Raw genomic sequence first — 21,603 nt, forward strand, 5'->3', positions numbered from 1 at the left:
AAACTTATACTAGTTGAGAACAATAACAGATAGAGATAGATAGATAACATCTTAAGATATATATATTTATAGGATACATAGAGAGTGAGATCAGTTGTTCCAGGGGATACTTGGTGTATATGAACTATGAGCACAGGAAGTAATAACTCTAGACATGTCAAATAACAACAACACTCCAATCAATAACAACAATACCAGCTCAAGTAAGCTGCAACAGATCTCATTCAGTGACTTTAATAGTGTAATCAATAATAATAATAATAATAGTACAAGTAATAATAATAATAATGATGGAGTTGAAGGTGCAGATACATCATCATCACAACAGCAACAACAACAATATGGACAGAGAAGTCAAAGTCAAATGGTCATGACAAGACTTGGAAAGAGTCAAATGAATCTGCGAGAGTCACATATTGGTGAATGGAGTGAATCGTCCGAAGATAGTGCAGCAAGACATAGCCATATTGAGGATGGTTACGATGGCAGTGTGGTCAATATGATGGACGATGACGACTCGTCCGCAAGATCGGTCGACGACGATGGCTCAACGACGTCGTCGCACAGTGACACCAGCTCAGAGTCCGACATCGAGATGGACACCTACAACTCAGAGTACAACATGCACGACGATGAAGAGGAGGAGAAACGGCGTAAACGACGAATGTTAATATATAAGCGATGGTATGTGCGCTTTGACTTTCTAATGGAGCACATCAACATCGTACTCAGTGTACTCTCAGTTGGCATCTACATTGCACTCAGTTACATGGATCCAAATGCACACTCATCCTTCCAACTCAACCTATTCCTTCTCGTTCTTTCCATCTTCTTTGTCATTGACTTTGTCAGATGTCTGGTATTCACAAAGAATAAGTATGTTTGTGGACAGTCGCGTCTGTCTGGTGGCACATCATTCAATCAATCAATCATTCTAACATTCATTATGTAACAGACGGAAGTACCTCAAGAAGACATCGACTATCTTGGACATTATATCACTACTTCCAATATTTGTCACATTGTTACCCAACTCTTTGGTCAACGTCGTCCCTCTGGGATTCCTCAGAATTCTCAGGATATTGAAGGCTCCAAGGATATTCAAGTTGCATGGTGCTGGAAGTAAGTCGCATCAACATGGTGATCACCAAGCCAAGTCCTAACTAACATCAATCCAATCCCACTCCTATCCAGCCATTTGGTTAAAGACTAGTCAGCTGCTATTGTCACTGTTCATATTTATTATTTTATTTGCATCGATGATCACATCGGTCGAAGGCATTCCATTCCATACATCGATTTACTATGCCGTGGTCACACTGTCCACAGTAGGATATGGAGACATCACTCCACAGACCAATCTTGGTCGTATACTGGCAAGTGTAATGATCCTCATGGCACTGATGTACTTGCCACTTAAGTCATCTGAGCTGCTGGCGCTTCTCAACGCATCAAAGTGTATGTATATACCATGTGTTCGCATAGGCATCGTCCAATCCAAACTAACACAACTCAATGTAGCATGGGATCGAGGCTTCAAGACCAGCCACAAGAAGTACGCCGCCATTGTTGGCAATATATATGAGAGATCCCTCAACACATTCACCAAAGAGTTCTTCTTTAATGCAAGTCATTTGGGAGCCATCGCTTGGCCACTCCATCCTCTCTCTGATTGATGAACTAACCGCTGCTCACCCACTACAGTCAAGGATCAAACCAATGCCACTTCTTGTCTTTAACAGCCAGGAACCACCCGAGTACTATGCACCAATGATAAATCACAACAAGATCAAGAAGCTTGTAACCTTTATAAAGGGTACACCTGGTGTATGTACATACATATCCAATCGATCACCTGTCATGGCTCCACCTACTCACACAGGTTATTACCAAATGTAGAAAGGAGACGATATTGATCGATCAAATTTGAGAGGAGCGAGTAGCATATTCATATTCTCCAAGCAATCGATGGACGACACAAACGATGACATGGACAACATCTTGAGAGTACTCACAGTGAGAGCATTCATTCACAATACACCTATATTTGCACAAGTCATGAATCCAAGGCTAGTACCAAAGATGTTGACTGCTGGTGCCACTCAAGCCATATCTATCCAGGAGTTGAAGATGGTACGTACATGACGCTCGCTAAACAATAACACTCAATGACTGACCCATGTCCACACAATAGAACCTGCTTGCTCAGTCTTGTCTATCACCTGGCTTCAGCACACTTCTTATGAATCTACTGCGATCAGACTTGCACAACTACAACGACTTTGATGAGTATGGCTCAGGCAACAGCTATGAGATATTCACTCAACGATTCTCCAATGTATTCGTTGGACTCCCATTCAAGAAGGTTGCCAATGTATGTTTGTTCATTAATGACACATATACCAACACATGGAACTAATGCAATATCTTTCTCATTCATCATAGTTTATATATGACCGATTGGGTATGATTGTATTTGGAATAGAATCAGTGATCCATAGGAAGCAGAGGATCAAGATGAATCCATCCAAAGACTATATCATACAGGACCACGATAGTGGCATCCTCTTGGCCAAGAGCAAACTGTCCGCCCGAAGGATCAGGTTTGTCACACTCGAGATGTTGGCCGAGAAGAATGTCGACTCTACCAATGACTCTGTAGCTGTAAGTACACCTCTCACACAGTCTCATATCGATGGAATAAGGTTGGCTAACATCATTCATCATTCATAGATGGAAGCTAAAGTAGCATGGAAGTATGATAATAATACAAACAAATATATGTAAGTTGTTGTTGCTGTTTGAACGATCCAGGCGATGCTTCCCTGATCCAAACTGGTCTAACATTCACTGTCAATCAATCAATATAGATGTAAACTTATATTATCCGAAAAGGTCGATGGCGCTAAATCGCCAAAGAATCGTGGCAAGTCATTGCATAGGCTCATCATCGAGAAGAAGAAGGAGCTGAACCATGACTTGTCCGTTCTTCAAACAGTTCACAGACTTGACAACCCGTCAGCCAATGTCAAGGATTTCTTCAACAACAGCAACAGTAACACTAGTAACACCAGTAACAACAACAGCAGCAGCAGTGGTGGTGCTCACCAACACCAAAGGTACAACAGTAACAATAGTGACACATCAAACATTGACTTTATGTCATCGGAAGAGACATTGAGCGAAGGTCAAACCAACCTCTCGCCCGTTCCCTCTGACCTCAGTTTGACGATGGGCGTCTACACGCCACCACTGCCACCCCCTCTCGCGCAATCGACTAAGGCACCCAAACAATTCTGGACGACTAGGTACTTCCAGGACTACCTGGTCGACACGTGCGAGGACATTCAATCAATCAACAACCACATCATCCTGGCTGGACATATTATGAACATCGAGTTCTTTATCCATCCACTGCGCGACTCTTATCTGCGAAGATACGATCCAATCGTCGTGCTGACGCCCAAGTTCCCCGAGTCTGAATGGGAAAAGATCAGCAAGTATCCAGAGGTCTACATTGTTGAAGGCAATGCCGCCATCTTCCGCGATCTTAAGCGAGCTGGCATTCTCAAGTGTTCCAAGCTTGTTGTGCTCTCGCAAGAGACACACAGCAGAGAGCCCTTCATCAATGACAAGGACACACTACTGGCGATCATCTGTGCCAAGGATGTGATCAAGAAGCACAACATCTTCCCCATCTGGGAGTTGGGTATGTACACTGCCTGTCTGCCATGATCAGCACCTTCTGGACACTTCTAACTAATCACATCCATATCCACACACACTACAGCCGACCCGCTCAACCTACACCTGCTGCCAGACAATCATCGATGGAACCAGAACGACCCATTCTACATGGCACCATCATTCGCCAGTGGCAATGTGTTCCTGAGCACAGTGTTTGACAGTCTGTTGTGCCAGTGCTTCTTCAATCCTCACTTGCTGGCACTGATACAGATCCTGGTCGGAAAGAGTGATCAGGTGACCAGCCGCACAAAGATCTTCCAGGTGGACATACCCGAGAACTTTATTGGACAACGGTTTGGATACCTCTTTGAAACACTACTTGGCTGCAACATCATATGCATCGCACTGTTCAGGAACAAGATGGATGGCAATGGCAAGTTTGTACATACCAATCCGGCAACGTCCACACTGCTCCGCCAAGACGACAAACTGTTCATCATGCACAGAGTCAAGTCGTACAACAATGCCATCAACAATAAGTAAATATTAGATCGATTGATTGATTGGACATTATATATTATATTATTATATTACACATGTACGTATGTACGTGAGGCCTACCTATTGTAAGCTCGGCGTATCATTCGTTTGGTAGTACTGGCTAGGTATATCATCTTCCTCGTCTTCGTTGTCATCATCTAATAATGTCTCTTCCTCCTCTTCTTCCTCGATTATATTGTTGATTGGCAAATAGAGTGGCAATTGATTGCTCGCTTCCAACAATCGCTTACTTCGATAGTACTTGACGGCGTATACTATGGTGATCGCTAATAGGATAAATCCAAGTGAATCAAAGATGACGACCAATGTCAGTGTACCATTGTTGTAGTAGGGAGGTGGAAACCACATCACTTCAGTCGGTTGATCATTGTTATAATAACAAGCAAAGGTGTAGCCCACTGAGTATCGATATGTGTAGTGCCGTACCCATGACTCGTCAGATGACCATAGTCCACTGATCGATGTTGATATGTTGTTGCCATAGCGATCGATATAAGTCACATTTGAAATGCCATGTACACAATAGTTGTTCAAGATGTTGCATCCTGATGATGATGATGAAGATGAAGATGAAGATGAAGATGTTGATGTATCATTTGATGATGTACTATTGCCATTGTCATAAAGTGAACTAGAGTCGCTCGAACTACCATCACTGTCACCATTGTCACCAGATGGAGATACATATTTGAAGAAGAAGCTGTCGCCCCATATTCTGTACCACCATATCTGTGAGTTGTATCTGTAGCAATCCTCATCAAAGCAACCTGTTTCTATATGTTTGTTGACTACCTGGCATTCAGACCGCGAATATGATCGCGCCTTTACAATCTGTGTACGTGTCCATGATTAGTTTAGTATCAAGTGTGCGCACTGAGACTTCGACACTGCGACCCGCAACCTACACTTGGTACTAGATCGTTAAAAGAGAATCCAAGACCAACTGCCATGAACAAGACGAACATCAAACATGAGATGATCAGGAACACTTTGTTCCGCCTACATTTCTCATCCAATAGATTGTTCTTAATGTTACTGTGCATCGTTTATTTGTTTGATTGATTGAGTAGTTGTACCAGGTAGTACTACTACAGAGGGTACATCGATTGAGGATATATATATTGTATATGTATATGTATATTTGTTGTTTGTTAATAACTTAAACACATTTATTCATTCAATCATTCATACGATCACACTTGGGTAACAAAGTTGATGGAAAGGTTGTCGCTCGTGTGATATGCACACACTAATTTCGGGCCAATCTTTGCTTTTCCAGAATCTCTGGACTTTCCTGGTTCAGAACATTCGCCCATAATCAAGATATATTTGATCGATTGATTGAATGATTGAATAATTGAATGGTTGATTGCTCCCATTGATTGGATGGATATTAATAAAATGAATAAATATAAAAGATGTGATGGAGAGATAGACCTTTAGAATTCAAAGGTCTTGTGTTTGGGACTCCTCCATGGATATTTGCTGGGATCACTCATTTGCAACATGGTGTAGAGTACCAGCTCGTGACCGAATGGTTTCTTGGTGTTGGTGTACTCGAGGTTGATGGACTCATCACCTGGTGCAATGGACCTTGCATCATAGCCAATGATCTGAAGGTTGGTACCATTGTTTCTTAGTTCTCGTAGGTTCTTAAAGTCTTCTTGCTGTGAAGCCAAGCGTTCATAGTAATTGCAATAGAATTGACGACATTCCAGTGCTCCAAGACGATGCTCCTTGCCATCTGGCGTATACCAAATGAAGCAGTCTGGAATCTTTGGCTTTCCATTGCTGTCCTTGTACTTGTGACGATGTGGTTCGCTGTCTTGGAACATCTGATCACGACTCTTGCGATAGCGATCACCCACCACCTTGCCGGGACCAGCTTCAAAATCCTGCTCGAAGCACTTGGAGCCTTGGTGGAAGTTCTCAATGTTCAAAGAGGGCGGCGCGTTTGGTTGGTTGTGCACAACCGGTCCCAGGCTCATAGGTGAGAGCGACGGCATGCCCAGGCCATCCTTGCGTCCGCCGTGCTTAAAGTTGGGGAATACCTTTTGATAGCCATCGAGCTGCTCGGGCGACTTCATCATACGCAGTTGAGACAAAACCACGTTACCAGGCCGCTTGGCACCATGGTTCACCAGACGTGCCTTTTCAATCTTGTCAGCCTCGCCCTGCATCTGTTCAACCAGTCGTTTCTCCTTCTCTGCCGCCGTTGGTTTTGGCAGAGACTTGGCACGAGACTTGTAAGATTTCGAATGAACGCCACATAGATAAAGTGGTTGTTTCTCTCCCGTCACACTAAAGTACGCATTGTTACTACATATCTTTGTAGTAGACATGCATTTAACCTCTCCATAATATATAACTCGGTTGTCTTTGTCATTGTCATTGTCTTTTTTTAATTTCTTTGTTGTTGTTGTTGATGTAGTTGATGTTGTTGATGTTGTTGAAGTAGTGGATGTTGTTGGCTTCTTCTTTGGTACAACAACTTCTTCGCCACTGCTGTCACTGCCGCTGTCACTGCTACTGTTGTTACTGTCGCTCTCTTCTTCAATATCCATTCGTCTTTTGCTCATTGCTTTGATCTTGGTCCTTGTTTGTTATGTGACAAGGTATTTATAACTGTTTGGTTGGAGATATAACAAGGGAGTTGAGAAGATAATAAGTTACTCTCATGATGACACGAACATGTTCAGATTGTTTGGGCGAACTGTCATTTCCGAGAAATGAAACAGTTGATTTTCAAAGATGTCTGTATGTGATACACTTCTGATTCAGTATCATGTTTTCTTTTGGCTGTTTTTATCTCTTTGAAATAAGTGGTGGAACATAATATGTTGGACCGAAAAGTCTATAATATTATGTCATTTGTTAAATCAATTGATAAGAACATATCTCAGACCAATATGCTTTGTTATTTCCGCACGATTCCTCAAGTACGGGTGAGATCCTGATAGGAGGAGTAGGTATATCAATCATGCCTATCCAGACAATGGACAGAATAATCGATCCAACAGGATATACCACTACAGATCTAACAACACAAATTAGAGAGGGCGATGAAATCTTTATCAACTATGGCTCAGAAGAGTATTGGGATATTTCGGAAGAGAATAACCCTTCACGATTTATATTTATAAAGAGTTGACTTGTCAACTACATGGAACCAATCTACAAGTATGATAGATGTTTAATTAATTGATCATCATTTTTCTGACTGAACTGTTCGATGAACTCGTGCGGCGAGGGACCTGCCTGCATGCCCTCTCCGAGTTCGGGAAAAACAATCAACTCGATGAAAAACACGTTTATTATGAAAAACAAACACAATGTTTGTCAGTTGGTTGATGATACACGCATATAGATAAAGATAGATAAAGAGATAGAGATAGAGATAGAGATAGAGATAGAGATAAAGAGATAGAAAGAAGATATGTCTAATAGGGAGCGAGTATTATACTGGCCCGAAACATATACCAACATTAAGGAGTTGGGTCGGGGTGTGACTGGTGTAGTATACAAGGCTATAAAGAAAGACACATCCGATGAGTTCGTTGCAATCAAACTAGTGGACATCAATCAGAACAGAGCCAATTGGGTGTAAGTGAATTGATGTGAAGTGATGTGAAGTGATGTGGACTGTCTTCATTGTACTAATATCATTCAATCAATCGATCACATCATTCATTCATTCATTCATTCATTCATTCATTCATTCAATCAATCATTCAGTCAGGTTCAAGGTGAGATCAATGCACTACTCGCGCTCAACTCGCCTGATCAACACATTAACATTATCAAGATGATTGACTGTTTTGTATGTAGTTCAATGTATGATCGACTCGCTCAATCACTAACTCGATCGATCAATCAATCAAACCAAACATTCAATCAACAGAAACACAAGACGACAGCTATATTTGTGTTGGAATATATAGATGGTGGAACATTGGAGGACTTGATGCTCACGTTTGATTATGGTCTACCATTGTCGCTCGTGTCACATTTGGTGTATCAACTTTGTAGTGCAAGCGAGTTTATGAACAATCACAAGTGTTCGCACAGGGATATCAAGCCGGCCAATGTCCTGCTGCACAGTCTCAAGCAGAGGACAATGAGCAACATCAACAACAAGCTCAACAATCACAGCAATGATCTTCAAACACAGAACAACAACAAGTACAGTTATCATCCAGACGACCTACCCATTCTAAAGATCACCGACTATGGCTATGCCTCCATCACCAAAGACATCAACGACATGCACTCTACACTTGCCGGATCGCCTCTCTACATGGTAAGTATGGGGTGCGCGCGGTCGTACGTACCCTTGGCGCCACTCACTCACTCATTCATACATACGTTCATAGGCACCAGAGATCATACATATCATATTGGCACCAAACTTGGATACTCAGAAGGGCAAGATTATGTCAGGGTCGACCACTGATGGCTACATACCATTGCTTGTAGATATCTGGGCGATTGGTGTTGTAACGTTCAGACTCATAACAGGAAGAGACCTGATCAATGTAATATTCCCACAACTGGACCAGACCACCGTGCTTGGCGCCCTGGTCAACTTGGCCAAGATGATTGACAGCGGGGAGTTTCTGCGGTCTCTCTCGCTTGTACCACAAAAGTAAGTGGCCTAGGCCGGACTTGTGTTCAAAGAGATGGCATGTCAACTAACAAGACGACACCTGATAGAATGAGAGAGTTTGGAGTCACTGATGACTCTTGTATCGATTTTGTCACCAGCCTACTCAAGTTGAATCCGAGAGAGAGGCTGTCACTGAACACTGCACTGGCACATCCATTCCTTCACTATGGTCTACTGTCATTCAATCACACGATCAACCAGAACCATCAACAGCAATTCATGCACTCGAACATCCCATCCGACATTGACAACCTCAAGACAGCCGAGCAGCTCAACATGGCCAAGCCAACTCCCTTCTACTTGAATCAGAATGGACAAACTCAATCGCAGTATGATCAACAACAACAGTATCAATTGCAACAACAGCAACAGCAACAACAACTACAACTACAACAACAACAACAGCAGCAACAGCAACAGCAACAGTATCAATCACTGATGCAACCTCAATATCAACAACAGCAACAACAGGGCTTTCCAAATAACAACAATACTCGACTGCAAACTCCTGCATCGCCTTCGACTGCGGCTATGATGAACAATACTCAAGTCACACCACTTCCTCCCATTCCACCCAACTACCATGAATCGATCAAATGGCGTAGTCCACCCGTCTATTGCAATGACGGTATCAAGTGGTCGACACTGGCGCAGGACCCACTGTTCCAGGTGCAATACAGTGTGTTCACGTCGTTCCTAAAGACATTCTCGTCCAAGGCCGATCACACGTATCGTATCATCACACAGACAAGAACGGCGCCCATCGAGATTGGCGTGTCCAACGATAAGGAGTGCATCATGTACATGTACTGTATTATCAAGTCTGCCATCACACCCCAGACCATCACCATGTCGAACGAATCCTTTTACTCTGCACTGTCCTCCATTCTTCACCAGCTGAATCAAGAGCAAGAGACCATATCATTCGCCTCTGGTTGGACTACACTGTAGCTGCCTGTCGTTCGTCTTGGAGAATCATGCCGTAGACAATCATTGGATAATAACAACTCTTATTTAAACTCTCGAACAAGAGCATTAGTCTAACATGTTGTTTCTAACTCTAATGGCAATTCAAAATACAGACAAACAGTTATCATGTTGTTTATAATAATATATCCATTGTTCTCGACCAATCAATCTACTTGGCCTCCAACAGTTTGTCAAACTTCCTTTGATCCAAAACAATGGAGGCAACCTCGTCAAAGAACTGATCCTCTTGTATCTTTCGTTGTGGTAGCTGTGTGAATAGATCGATGCATTGGTCATAGGTGGCCGATTCCAGATCGGCAATGAATAGTCGCAGGATAGCCAGTGATGTGCGGTATACAAAGATCTCACCCTCGAGGAATGTCAAGTCCCATATCCTCGTGGCAATGTCCAACGGTAGAGTCTTGGAGAACAATGTTGTGATCCAGTCGACCAAGTAATGTTTGGCTGATATACCAACGTCCTTAAAGTGTTTGTGTAGTTTTGGTAGCATTGCTTCAACTGTCGCATCCATTGCATTCAAGTACTTTGGTATCTGATTGATTGGATAGTGTGTGCGCGCGTTAGACTTGGTGCACCCTTTGTTGATGTGCGCGATCACTTACACCTGATTGATCTTGTCTAAAGAATGCTAGGAAACAGTTCTTGTTGATGTGATTGGAGAGACATTGGAAGGCGTCGTACTTTTCCATGTTGAGCAGGAACATGGCACCAAGGAAAGTCATACCGGGTACATATCCAATATCGGGTCGATTGCAAATGTATGCGCCCAGCACATCTATCAGGTCGTTGTGCAGAGGTCCACTCTTTTGAAATATCATCAGTGAGGGGAAGGTGTCCTGTATATCCTGTAGAATGAGGCCAAGACTGGTGGACTCGACACCAAGCACGTCCTCATTGTCAAAGTCGTCGCTGTCCTTCAACACACTCTTGCCATTCAATGAGTGCTTCCTTCTTGGCGGTGAGTCATCGTCGTCGTTATGTTTGGGCGAAGTCACCCTATTGTTCCTGTTGAATGCCAACAGAGCATTGTTCGCATGTCCCAGTGATATAGTAAATAGATCATTCGTGATCCTCAAGTCATTTCCAACTGCCATCTTCCAAACCTTTCCTCTCACAGCTGGTGGTAGTCCACGCCATGATACCTCTCTAATCCTTTTCATTATACCTGGATCCTTCCTATATTGAGTTGTTTGATTGATCGAATGTGTAAGTGAATGAATGAGCGGCGATCAATCAATCGATCAATCGATCAATCAATCGATGAATCAACCTACTTCTTTGGGTCCCAATTTGGTATTATATCATCTTCCCAAACTCGTCTTGCGTCTATCAATGACTTCTCTTTCTCCTTTCGCACTTGATCCTGTTTCTCTTTCTCTTTTGCTTCTTTCTCCACTGAGTTTGGTTGATTGAATGATCGTATGAGTGAGTGAATGAGTCATGTTTGAGCGATGATGATACAATACATGTCTTCTTTGCTTTCTTTTGTATCTCTTCGTATTCTCTTTGATGCTTTGCTATCTCTTCTTGAGACTTTGGTGGCAGTTGACTTGGTCGTCCTTGATCGAGCATTGAACCAGGGTTGAATATCAAATTGTCTACCTTTCCCGTTGCTATCATCTCCTTAATGTTTGAAGGCTGTTGTTGTGTGCCTCCATTATTACTCATTCTTGGTTGTTGTTGTTGTTGTATGTTGTTCTCTAAAACTTATATATATATATTGTGATACAACTACTATTACTTTACATTATCACTTCACCTTCATTCAAATTACAGTTATAGTATTAGTATGTAGATCATCAATAATTTGAAAAGAGTGGAGTGTTGGGTGTTCAAAAAAATAAGGTGCGAAGGTGGGACTCTTCGGGTCACAAAATGATTAGATTCTAACAATAAGTTTACCAGATTAATTGGAGTTAGAACCATCTGGAGATTTAAAAATCAATTTTAATTTATTTATTTATCTAATCTTTAATTATTATTAATTTTTTTATAAATAAAAAAAAAAAATAAAGTTGAGGAACCTACCATATTGTCTTATTTTTTATCTTTGGAAACACTTACAAATAAATAAATATATATAGAATGGATAATCTACCAGAGTTAATTCTACAATATATATGTGAAAAGTTTATAATGAATAGCACTACCGTCCTGGAGAAACAATAATCAAAAATCTAGAAACTTTATACTAATCAATCAAAGATGGTTTTCCAAATGTAAAAGATATTTATACATCAAACCTTTATTTTAGAAAGATGGACCTTCATTTAATAATGGTTCTCCAAAGGAATGGTTATTATAATAGAATCTATTTTTTCGAACATTAAAATAAAATAATTATTATTATATTAATTAATTAATTATCCACTTTGGAATTCATTCAAACTTTGTTGATTGATTTCCATATTCGAAGTGTACAATCTGTTGAGATGGACGCCAGGACGTTGCGATTCGGATGGTGCATGATGCTAATCACTTCCTTTGGATGTAGCTCCATTGATTGTAGATGTGTGCCCTTGTCAACGTCGAAACAATGTAATATGTTGTCCTCGGACACTGCGTAGAGATAGGTCTGCTTGGGTGATAGTGTACAACAAAGGAAGTTCTTGTTGTTGTCCAATGTAAACTGCTTGGTGATGGTCTGTGTGCGTATCGACATGATGCAGATGATGGGCGATGCATTGCAAATGAGTACCAGGTCTGGATTGTTGCGCATGCCAATCACACCGCGAACTGATATGTCTTTGATTCGAACTGATTGTGTTGGCCTCAGTGTCTGTAGGCACTCTGCCGACTTGGCGTCCCAAACACGAACCGTTGCATCACTCGAGCATGATACAACACGGTCCTCGCTCTCTGTAAAGAAACAATCATTCACAAATGAGTTATGTCCTCTAAACACTTTGAGTGACTTTCCAGACTTGAGTCCATGTATTCTAAATTGTTGTGATGTATGAGTGAGTTTGATTGATTGATTGATTGATTGATTGAGTGAGGCGATCACATACTTTAGTGTTCCATCGAATGATCCTGAAAGGACTTGAGTGGCATTCTTGCTGAAGTATAGACATGTGACACCTTGAGGATGTGCAGGTTCAAACTTCCTCAGACACTTGCCCGTTCGAATGTGCCACACCTTGATATGTCCATCGATTGAACCAGATGCCAGATACTCTCCATCTCTCGAGAAGTTCAAACACAGTATCGTCTTGTCATGCATCATGAAGTCGTCCTATCATATTATCAGTGGAGTGAGTAAGTGATTGATTGATCACGTGATCATGTATGCAGGCGAACACACATACATTTGATTGATATGGTAGATTGGTCGCAAGCTTTCCTGTTGAGTAGTTCCACACCTCGATGAAACCGTCGACACTGCCTGTGACAAGGTATTGGGCATCAGGGGAGAATCGACAGCATTCGGGATAGTTCTTGTCTTGGAACTTGATGGTGCGGTCCAGCGTTGTGGGTATGTCCTCTTCCTCAGAGGCCGCCGATGACGAGGACAGCACCGAGTCGCCACGGAACAAGTCATAGTCAGCACCCGGTGCCACAATGCCTTGATACTGCTGCCACTTTAGTGCCTGTGCCAACAAGCTCATCAGTCGCGATGGCTCCACAGACTGTATCTCTTTGCCAAGCAATGTGGCCAGTTGAGCACGTCGCTTATCCGTCGACACGCCCGCATCGTAGAAGTCGCGCAGATCAACTGAACCACGCTGCAGGTAATGCTCCAAGCGCAGATACCTATCGATGTTGTTCAGTCTGAGATGATTCATCGCCTCACTCTTTCTCAGCAGTGACTTGGCCAGCTCCAACTCGCCCATGTCCAACATCTCCACGATGATCTGCTCGTATAGATCGACTAGACTTGCCGGTGACAGTTTGACATGAGCTAACTCCATCAACACCTTATCCCAACGGCCTTGTTTAACATCATCCAAGAACGTATCTCTATGTTGTATCGTATTAAGATTGACTCCAGTCTCATTCTGCAATGCTGTCAATGTACTCAACAATGCATTCTCTTGACAGAACTGTAGTATCAGTTTGATAACACTGTGATTGATTCATTGATTGATTGAGTTGAGTTGAGATGAGTGAGTATGTTATTCATCATTCATCAATCAAGATATACATACTCCTTTGATTGAATATCAAGTGTATTGCCTGCTGGTCCACTCATTATGATGGTATAGTATACTGTTATAACTAAATAGAGATAATGAGTCGAGACGAATGAATGAACATCAAAGTGTCATTCCCCAAATGCACGAGGGTAAGTGTGCGAGGGTAAGTGTGTGAGGGTATGTCTGCGAGGGTAAGTGTGCGAGGGTATCTTCGCGAAGAGCGAGGGTAAGTGTAACAGAAGCTGGAAGACCATGATTTATTGATACTGTCCATGATGGTGATGAGTAAGTACTTTACTTTACTTGGCCTGCTGAGCGAGTACTTTCTTGAATATGACGATGAACTCATTGAAATCGATCTCGCCACTGTTGTCCTTGTCAGCTAGTTGCATGTGGCTGTCGACCAGTCTGGTCATCATCATCTCACCAACACGCTTGGCAATGGTCGCGCGAAGAAGTTGTGCCAGTTCAGTGCGATCGATCGTGCCACTCTTGTTGGCGTCGTATTTGTCAAAGGCGACGCGGGCCTCTGCCAGCTCGGCGTCTGTGAGCACGACCTCCTGGTGTACGACCTTTGGTGCATTGGCGCCAGTCTCAAGTGTGTGATGGACTTCGGGCGACTTCTTGTAGCCCATATGGATTGGCAACTCTGGGTTGAGGTGGATCTTTGAATAGAGTGATGCAAACTCCTCAAACTCAATGACGCCATTGAAGTTCTTGTCCGAGTCATTGAACTGCAGCTCCAAGTACTTGTTAAATAGCATGTCACTGACCTTTCTCTTGAGTGTCTCCTCTAGAACTCCTCTCAACTCGACCTATTATAGTTGTTGTTGTTATTGTAAGATATGACTATTCATTCATTCATTCATTCAATCATTCAATCAATCACATGACATACTTTGTCCAATGTTCCACTCTTGTCTTTGTCGAACTTGTCAAAGACAGTTCTGATCGTGGTCAATTGCTCTGGTGTAAGTGGTGTGGCGGTAATGGTAGACTAGATGTTGTTGTTGTTGATGTGGTTAGCTAATGATCATGCCATGTCGAGTCAAGTCACGTGATCTAGATGATTCCTACCATTATGATGATGATACAATTATGTTTATAAATAGAGGTTTGTTTTATATATATAAATGTTATAACAGATAATTTAATTTAACAATAAGACTGCAGGACTCTCGTGATATTGATATGTCTCATCTTGGTCATTATCGGCCCAACGTTTCAATCTCAGATACTTGATTTTGAATCAATTTTGATCAACTGCTCAAGTGGTGGGTGTGTGAGTTGGTTGGAGAGAAGGCACTCAAAGGTGTGAATGTTGAAGTGATCATTCAAATAATGGTCCATAAAGATTATGATGACTAGTCATCTTCGGAGATGGGACCAATCGAAGTAAGGAGAAGTACATCACTATTATCCCTAGTATAAACAATCGATACTTCTATCTACCTACAAATAATCTTTGATGTTTGACTGATAAGTTGTTGTCTTGTCTTGTTGTACAACAAAACATTAATTAATTTTAACTTGTCCCAGCTGTTTGATGATGCAACACCAAACAAACACAACCATTCCATTTTTACGATCACCAATTCGATCAACAATGATGACGAGGGCCTTATTTTATTAATAATTGATCATAAATCTAGATATTCGTACAGGTGTGTACATCCTATTGTTGTTATTGTTTGTTTGTAAGTTTTGTGTTGGGTCCTAAGACGAGTCCACACCTCTTGATCACAACACAACCCCCTCACACTCACACATCCCACTCATGTGTTTGTTTGATTAATCAAACACATCATCAGATGCAAACAGGATCATAAACAATCACCAAACAGACAGATATATTTATTATATACATTATATACATATACATATACATATAAATAGATATAGATAGAGATACAAAGGCGGATAGAGTTTGATCAAAGATGAAGTTGTTTGTGTTGTTCATTGTTTTGATGTTGTTGATGTCAGCAGTGTTGGTGTCATCCAAGACCAAGAGCAATAATAATAAGAAGAAGAAGAATCCATCATCAACAACAATATTAACATTCAATGATACAAATAATAATAATTACACTATTATGGATGAGGTCATAACTGAACCAATGTACACATCGACTCAGTGCACCTATCAACTATTCATCCTTATTGCCACAAACAACTCAAACTCCAACACCAACACCAATGAGATGGTATCACTCGAATCCACCAACTGCACATATTGGACCAAACAGGCATTGATATGCTCACATGTTTTCCATTTGGAATACAACGCCAATCACATCAATACGTCATTGGTGATGGGCAATCAGACTGTGGCCCAGCTATCCTACCCGATTGATTCGTGTGTCCTGCCATCCCAGCAGGAAGTAGGCACGCTCAATGCATCGATTCAGTCATATTCCATCGAGAGAGCACCATACCCATCGATGGACAGTGGAACGTGGCGCATCAAACTGTCGCTTAGTGCCAATTACAGTGCGTCGTGGATGCTCACTGGCCAAATCAGTCAGTCGAATGGTGCCGCGGCATCATGCTACTCGCCATCACAGTTCACATTCACCTTTGACACATTGCTGTCCCACCATTACGTCGATCTCCATCTTCTCCCATGTGCCAACCGCGAAGTACCAGCCCTGAACGTGACCATATTTGGCATTTACAATGACACTGCTTCACTACTCATTCCACTTGGATCACTTAACAATGGTAATTATCTTGATTGATTGAACGAAGTGAAGTGATCACTGACATTAACCTCGCTTCGCCTCACCCCACCCACTCACACACTGGAATGATTCCACCAATAATAGATACCAAGATTGAATTGACAAAGCCATTGTCAAATGGAATGTTTGGACAACATGTTGGATTGCTAGCATATACTACAAACTTTAGCGAACCTACTAATATCTTGCAATATCAGAGAGACTTTAACAATTATTATCAAGCTGGCAACACACATTTGGTGTCGGGTACATCTGAGCAAGGAGTAGTATACGCCTACCTTGAAGGACGTAACCAAAAGGATGGCATCAAGCTTCAATTGATAAACATATACCAAGATTTCACCATTCACTCTGAGAACACAATCAATGTGTTTGGTATGTTATGTAAATGATTGACACCGTCATGGGATCATTCCATCCATGATCCAATCACTTACTTACTCATTCATACATCCATAAATATACAGATAATCAACAAACAATGAAGGTGAACATATCTCAAGATGGCAATATTTTGTTGATTGTATCGGAACAGACTGTCAATGAGACCATAGATAGTATTGAGTCGGCTACTACTTCTGGATATGAGTTGGATGTCTCATATCCATTTGGTTATGGAGCTGGAACACTCTCATCTTACATCCACACAGTATCGATCCCAACAAAGTCTCCAATCCAAGTACGTCAATCAAGTTCATCACGCATATATACATCAACATCAACGTCAACATCATCAACTACATCAACTCCATGGATATCATCCATCGAGTTTATCAAGTCCACTTCAACATTGTACATGGTCCGCATAACAGCTGGCGATGACAATGGAGTCAGTAGAATAACACTGAACAGTGGCCACAATATTGAAGCAGTGGACAGTATCATTGATGGAGGTCTGACCAATGGTACTTTTGAGTATCCACTTCAATCATTCGATATACCATGTGTTGATGATCTGATTATCACAGTCATCAACAACCAGTTAGTATCCAGAGTGTACCGCACTGGTGACTACCTCTCCACCAACGACAAGTTGATTGAGGTGCCAAACTATCCACCTATATGTATGTTCGTTTTATTGATCGCCATCATCAATCACTTTATTAACAATCACTGAATCAATCAATTAGTGAACAACACTTTGGACACGATCACACACTTTGAGTATGGAGTGCCAACGACATCTGGCAACATATCCTTGGTGCTGTACTTTAATGTCAGCAATGCAGACACTGGTGTCATGCCAGTTCTCCACATTGATCTGTCCATCTTTGCGCAACATCAATTGTCTGGACAAGGCAATACATCGTTTGTAGGACGATGGAATGCCGTTAAGAACATGTTTGAGATACCATTCACCATCCCAATGAATCAAGGACAGCGTGATATCTCAATGTTCCTCAGACTCGACCGCCTTTATAGCTTCAACCTCTTGGCCGCCGTGTTAAAGTCCAAGTACGTCTCATTGCCCGTGAGCACTCAAACAGCACAGATCGATCACCTTCCACCCATGATCACCGAGATCCTGGCACTGGACCCAACGACAATTGGCAACTCTACAACTTTGGCATGGTGGGTCACAATCAATGACTACCCCAACGGCTTTGCCTCAGCACTGTTTGACATTGTGTCGGATGTTGACCCTCTCACTGTGACCGTCCCCGTGGACTCGTCAAAGAGAGTCAGTGGCAACAGCACTGTTGGTTCATACAAGCTCACCTATACCATGTCCACACAGTATCAATCGATGAATGTCACACTATTGGCCACACAACTCATTGATGCCGGTGGAAACATAGCCACTCGATCAAACGTATTCAGTCCACTGCTGTTCGGTGCGTCGTCCACTGTCAAGGTGCAAGGTGCCAACATATATGCCGGTGATGTGACGCCACCATCGATATCAGACTTCCTCATCACCCCATCCACCATCGACACACTGTCGCCAAACCGAACGATCCATGTCACTTTCACAGTCAATGATACAGACTCTGGAATCTCCTCATCCCACGTGCCGACAGTGTACATCACCTCATCCACTATGCAGGTCGTCAGTGCCAAGGCCATGGTCAAGACCAATTTAGCTGCAGCCATTGCCACCACATCATCATCATCAGTGAGCTACACCAGCACTCTTACTCTACCATTTGGATTTGGCTACGGCAACAACATAACAGTGTCAATTTATGGACTTGTGGACAACGCGTTGAACCTAAATGGATACTCATCATTCGATTTGGAGAAGATGTCAAATGGCAAGCCGGCCATCATTGAGGTCGCCGCGTCGCCACTGTCTGGCATGGGCGATCCATTGCTCAACAGCTACACCAACACAACGACGACTACAACATCGATGACAACGTTTGTTGTGCGTGGAAAGAATTTGAGACAGGTGAACCTCACTGCCATCACACTGGACTTCAAGAATGGCACGATCATCACGATCACACCACTCTTGGTCACAGCCACAACCCTTTCCTTTAGCGTCGGTCCATTCACCAGCGCAGCACAGCTCACCGTGGTGTCCACGAACAGCGGCCAGACGCGAGCCAGCATTACTTTGCAGCCAACCGCCAACCCGCCACACACTGATGAATCTTCGTCAGATGACTCGGGCACCCCGAGCGGCCAATGTCCCAACGCATGCAGAGGACATGGTCAGTGCAGCTCAACTGGCTGTGTCTGCAACGCCAACTTTTATGGCGTGGACTGTGGACTCAACTCCATGCTTGTGTCCAAGCCAGAGTTTGACACTGGCTACCCTCGCTACGTCCAACAGGACGCGGCACATCTACTACGCGCAACAGTGTTCTTGATGTCGTTGACAGAGAACAATGCCAGTTCAGGCGACATTGTGATCGATCACAACGTGTCATCACTAACATGGACACGCACAGAGAACACCACAATGGGCCAGAACATGTATAACTACACGACATCACTTCCAATGTCGCCTGGCAGTGTGATCAGCGTCGTGTTCAACTACTACCCTGTCAAATCAATCATACTCTTTGAAGGCGTCAACAGAACAATCATGGCCAATGGCGTCAAGATGGCTGTGGAGCTGTCCAACTACTCATTTGCCGCGGACAATCATACATTGCAGATGGTCTTGGGCACAGATGTAGCGGGCAGCCAAAGCACGGACTCGTCATGCAGCAACATCGAGCTGTACCCATCGATGGATCGCCTGCTCTGGGCCAATCTGCAGATCAACTCCAAGCTGTTGTACGCCGAGTTTGCCGACCAGGCCACAGTGTACGATCGCGCGGCCAATCACTCCAGCGTGATGCCAGTGACCAACAGATGGATCAACCGCAACAGCCAGTCCAACCAAACCAATCACATTGTGGGTCCCGTTGGCCTCCAGGTCGCCGAGTTCAAACAACAGCGTACCATCGAGTTTGAGGCGTTGTTCACCATGCTCCAGGACAGCGTGCAGCCCGCGGACAAGACTGGCGCGTACTGTCTGGTCAAGTCACCCAGGCTGTATCCAGGAGAGATCGCGGCCATCATCTTCTGCATGATACTCTTCACCATCCTCTCAATCACCATCGTCTATCAAGTCATCCAACGACGTGCTGCCAACAGGCGTGCCGCTGCACTCAACGATCATCGTGAGATATAAGTTGATTGATTGATCAATTGATTGGATTGATTGATTGATTGAGTGAGTGAGCGAGGCTCTTGGATGCCAGGATCCACCAATGGACGTCCATTGGTGCTGGACCAGGGTCGGGCCACCAACCCACCCACCCATTCGTAACGCCAAACTACGCCATCCTACTTCTTCCAACAACTACTCCATCTTCACTTAGCAATCAATCAATCAATCGAATCTGAATCGGCATCATCAAACAGATGGACGGATATAAACAAAACATACTTGTACACATTAACATTATACACATGCATGTCCTCCACCAAGTGTCACATGACTTTCTTTCTTATCTTGAGGACAAAGTGATGGTGATTCAAAGTTTCCAAGTGCATGCACTTGTGTTGTTTGTCAGCCACATGACGACTGATCAGTTTCTCCTTCTTAGATTGGTTGGATGGTAGTTGGGGTGGAAACACACACACTCTTGCTCAGAAGGTAAGTCCGTCACAACTGTTATCGTAAAACTTCCATTCAAGATATTTGTGGGGGTTTAGTTAGTTAGTGTGAATGTGTGATTGAGCGACCGGTCGCTCCAACACACACAAAATACACCACTTAGCTGGAATGAGTGTTTGCTTGTAGGCATCCTTTTGGGCCGAAAGGTGGTCCTAAAAAAAAATAATAAAATAAAATGATGGTGGTGTTGGTAATAAAAGTGATGATGGTTGAGTGAGAGAGACACCAAGAGAGAGAAATGATCAAAGACAGGGGCGAGTGTGTGATGGCGTGAGGCTTTTATGTATGTCAACAACACCTGAATGCGCTGATTGGACCTGCGTTGGATGGATTGATTGAGTGTTAGTGAGTGAGTGATTGAGTGATTGAGTGAATGTAGATACTTACCTTACAGACAAACAAGAGTGTTTACAACTATTACTACTACTTTATTTATCTACAAATATATAACAATTATACATACTTACAATCACTCATACATACACATATAAATAAACTAACATAATTTATTAGTCTTGGCGAAGAAGATTGTGTGTAGTGATAGATAGTGATAGTGAGAGTGAGTGGCACTACTAGTAGTTCGATCAGATCAATCAATTAGTTCAATCAATCAAGGCCCAGCCCCACCCACACATCGACCTCAAACCCCAATCCCGACCAACAATTCGACAACACAACAACAACAACAACCAACAACACATCTAC

At 42.8% G+C, this 21,603-nt stretch overlaps 8 protein-coding genes across 8 annotated transcripts; 3 read left to right on the top strand and 5 right to left on the bottom strand.

Moving 5' to 3' along the window:
- Window positions 1-172: 172 nt before the first annotated feature.
- Window positions 173-3,709, top strand: SAMD00019534_065090 (hypothetical protein; the record flags this gene model as incomplete). Its single annotated transcript, XM_012898329.1, has 8 exons — window positions 173-772; window positions 951-1,122; window positions 1,195-1,458; window positions 1,522-1,628; window positions 1,906-2,133; window positions 2,195-2,374; window positions 2,446-2,705; window positions 2,871-3,709. Coding segments are annotated over 8 exons (2,650 nt in total), but the record flags the coding sequence as incomplete, so codon positions are not given.
- Window positions 3,710-4,308: 599 nt separating this feature from the next.
- SAMD00019534_065100 (hypothetical protein) lies at window positions 4,309-5,291 on the bottom strand (the record flags this gene model as incomplete). The annotated part of the gene is made up of 2 exons (XM_012898330.1): window positions 4,309-5,079; window positions 5,154-5,291. The coding sequence occupies 2 exons, from the start codon at window positions 5,289-5,291 to the stop codon at window positions 4,309-4,311; spliced, it is 909 nt and encodes a 302-aa protein (XP_012753784.1).
- A 396-nt stretch (window positions 5,292-5,687) lies between these two features.
- On the bottom strand, window positions 5,688-6,812 carry SAMD00019534_065110 (hypothetical protein; the record flags this gene model as incomplete). The annotated part of the gene is made up of 1 exon (XM_012898331.1): window positions 5,688-6,812. One exon carries the CDS (start codon window positions 6,810-6,812, stop codon window positions 5,688-5,690), a length of 1,125 nt encoding a protein of 374 aa, XP_012753785.1.
- Window positions 6,813-7,684: 872 nt separating this feature from the next.
- Window positions 7,685-9,865, top strand: SAMD00019534_065120 (hypothetical protein; the record flags this gene model as incomplete). Its single annotated transcript, XM_012898332.1, has 5 exons — window positions 7,685-7,851; window positions 7,984-8,068; window positions 8,150-8,548; window positions 8,622-8,893; window positions 8,962-9,865. The coding sequence occupies 5 exons, from the start codon at window positions 7,685-7,687 to the stop codon at window positions 9,863-9,865; spliced, it is 1,827 nt and encodes a 608-aa protein (XP_012753786.1).
- Window positions 9,866-10,061: 196 nt separating this feature from the next.
- SAMD00019534_065130 (hypothetical protein) lies at window positions 10,062-11,611 on the bottom strand (the record flags this gene model as incomplete). The annotated part of the gene is made up of 4 exons (XM_012898333.1): window positions 10,062-10,436; window positions 10,507-11,080; window positions 11,179-11,299; window positions 11,371-11,611. Coding segments are annotated over 4 exons (1,311 nt in total), but the record flags the coding sequence as incomplete, so codon positions are not given.
- A 676-nt stretch (window positions 11,612-12,287) lies between these two features.
- Window positions 12,288-14,096, bottom strand: SAMD00019534_065140 (hypothetical protein; the record flags this gene model as incomplete). The annotated part of the gene is made up of 4 exons (XM_012898334.1): window positions 12,288-12,843; window positions 12,916-13,139; window positions 13,213-13,969; window positions 14,053-14,096. 4 exons carry the CDS (start codon window positions 14,094-14,096, stop codon window positions 12,288-12,290), a joined length of 1,581 nt encoding a protein of 526 aa, XP_012753788.1.
- A 243-nt stretch (window positions 14,097-14,339) lies between these two features.
- SAMD00019534_065150 (hypothetical protein) lies at window positions 14,340-16,000 on the bottom strand (the record flags this gene model as incomplete). The annotated part of the gene is made up of 3 exons (XM_012898335.1): window positions 14,340-14,855; window positions 14,939-15,037; window positions 15,953-16,000. 3 exons carry the CDS (start codon window positions 15,998-16,000, stop codon window positions 14,340-14,342), a joined length of 663 nt encoding a protein of 220 aa, XP_012753789.1.
- A 16-nt stretch (window positions 16,001-16,016) lies between these two features.
- Window positions 16,017-20,409, top strand: SAMD00019534_065160 (hypothetical protein; the record flags this gene model as incomplete). The annotated part of the gene is made up of 4 exons (XM_012898336.1): window positions 16,017-16,761; window positions 16,866-17,156; window positions 17,249-17,845; window positions 17,912-20,409. 4 exons carry the CDS (start codon window positions 16,017-16,019, stop codon window positions 20,407-20,409), a joined length of 4,131 nt encoding a protein of 1,376 aa, XP_012753790.1.
- Window positions 20,410-21,603: the final 1,194 nt, after the last annotated feature.

The sequence above is a fragment of the Acytostelium subglobosum genome, assembly GCF_000787575.1.
Source record: "Acytostelium subglobosum LB1 DNA, scaffold: scaffold12, whole genome shotgun sequence".
In the NCBI taxonomy this organism is placed as follows: domain Eukaryota; phylum Evosea; class Eumycetozoa; order Acytosteliales; family Acytosteliaceae; genus Acytostelium; species Acytostelium subglobosum.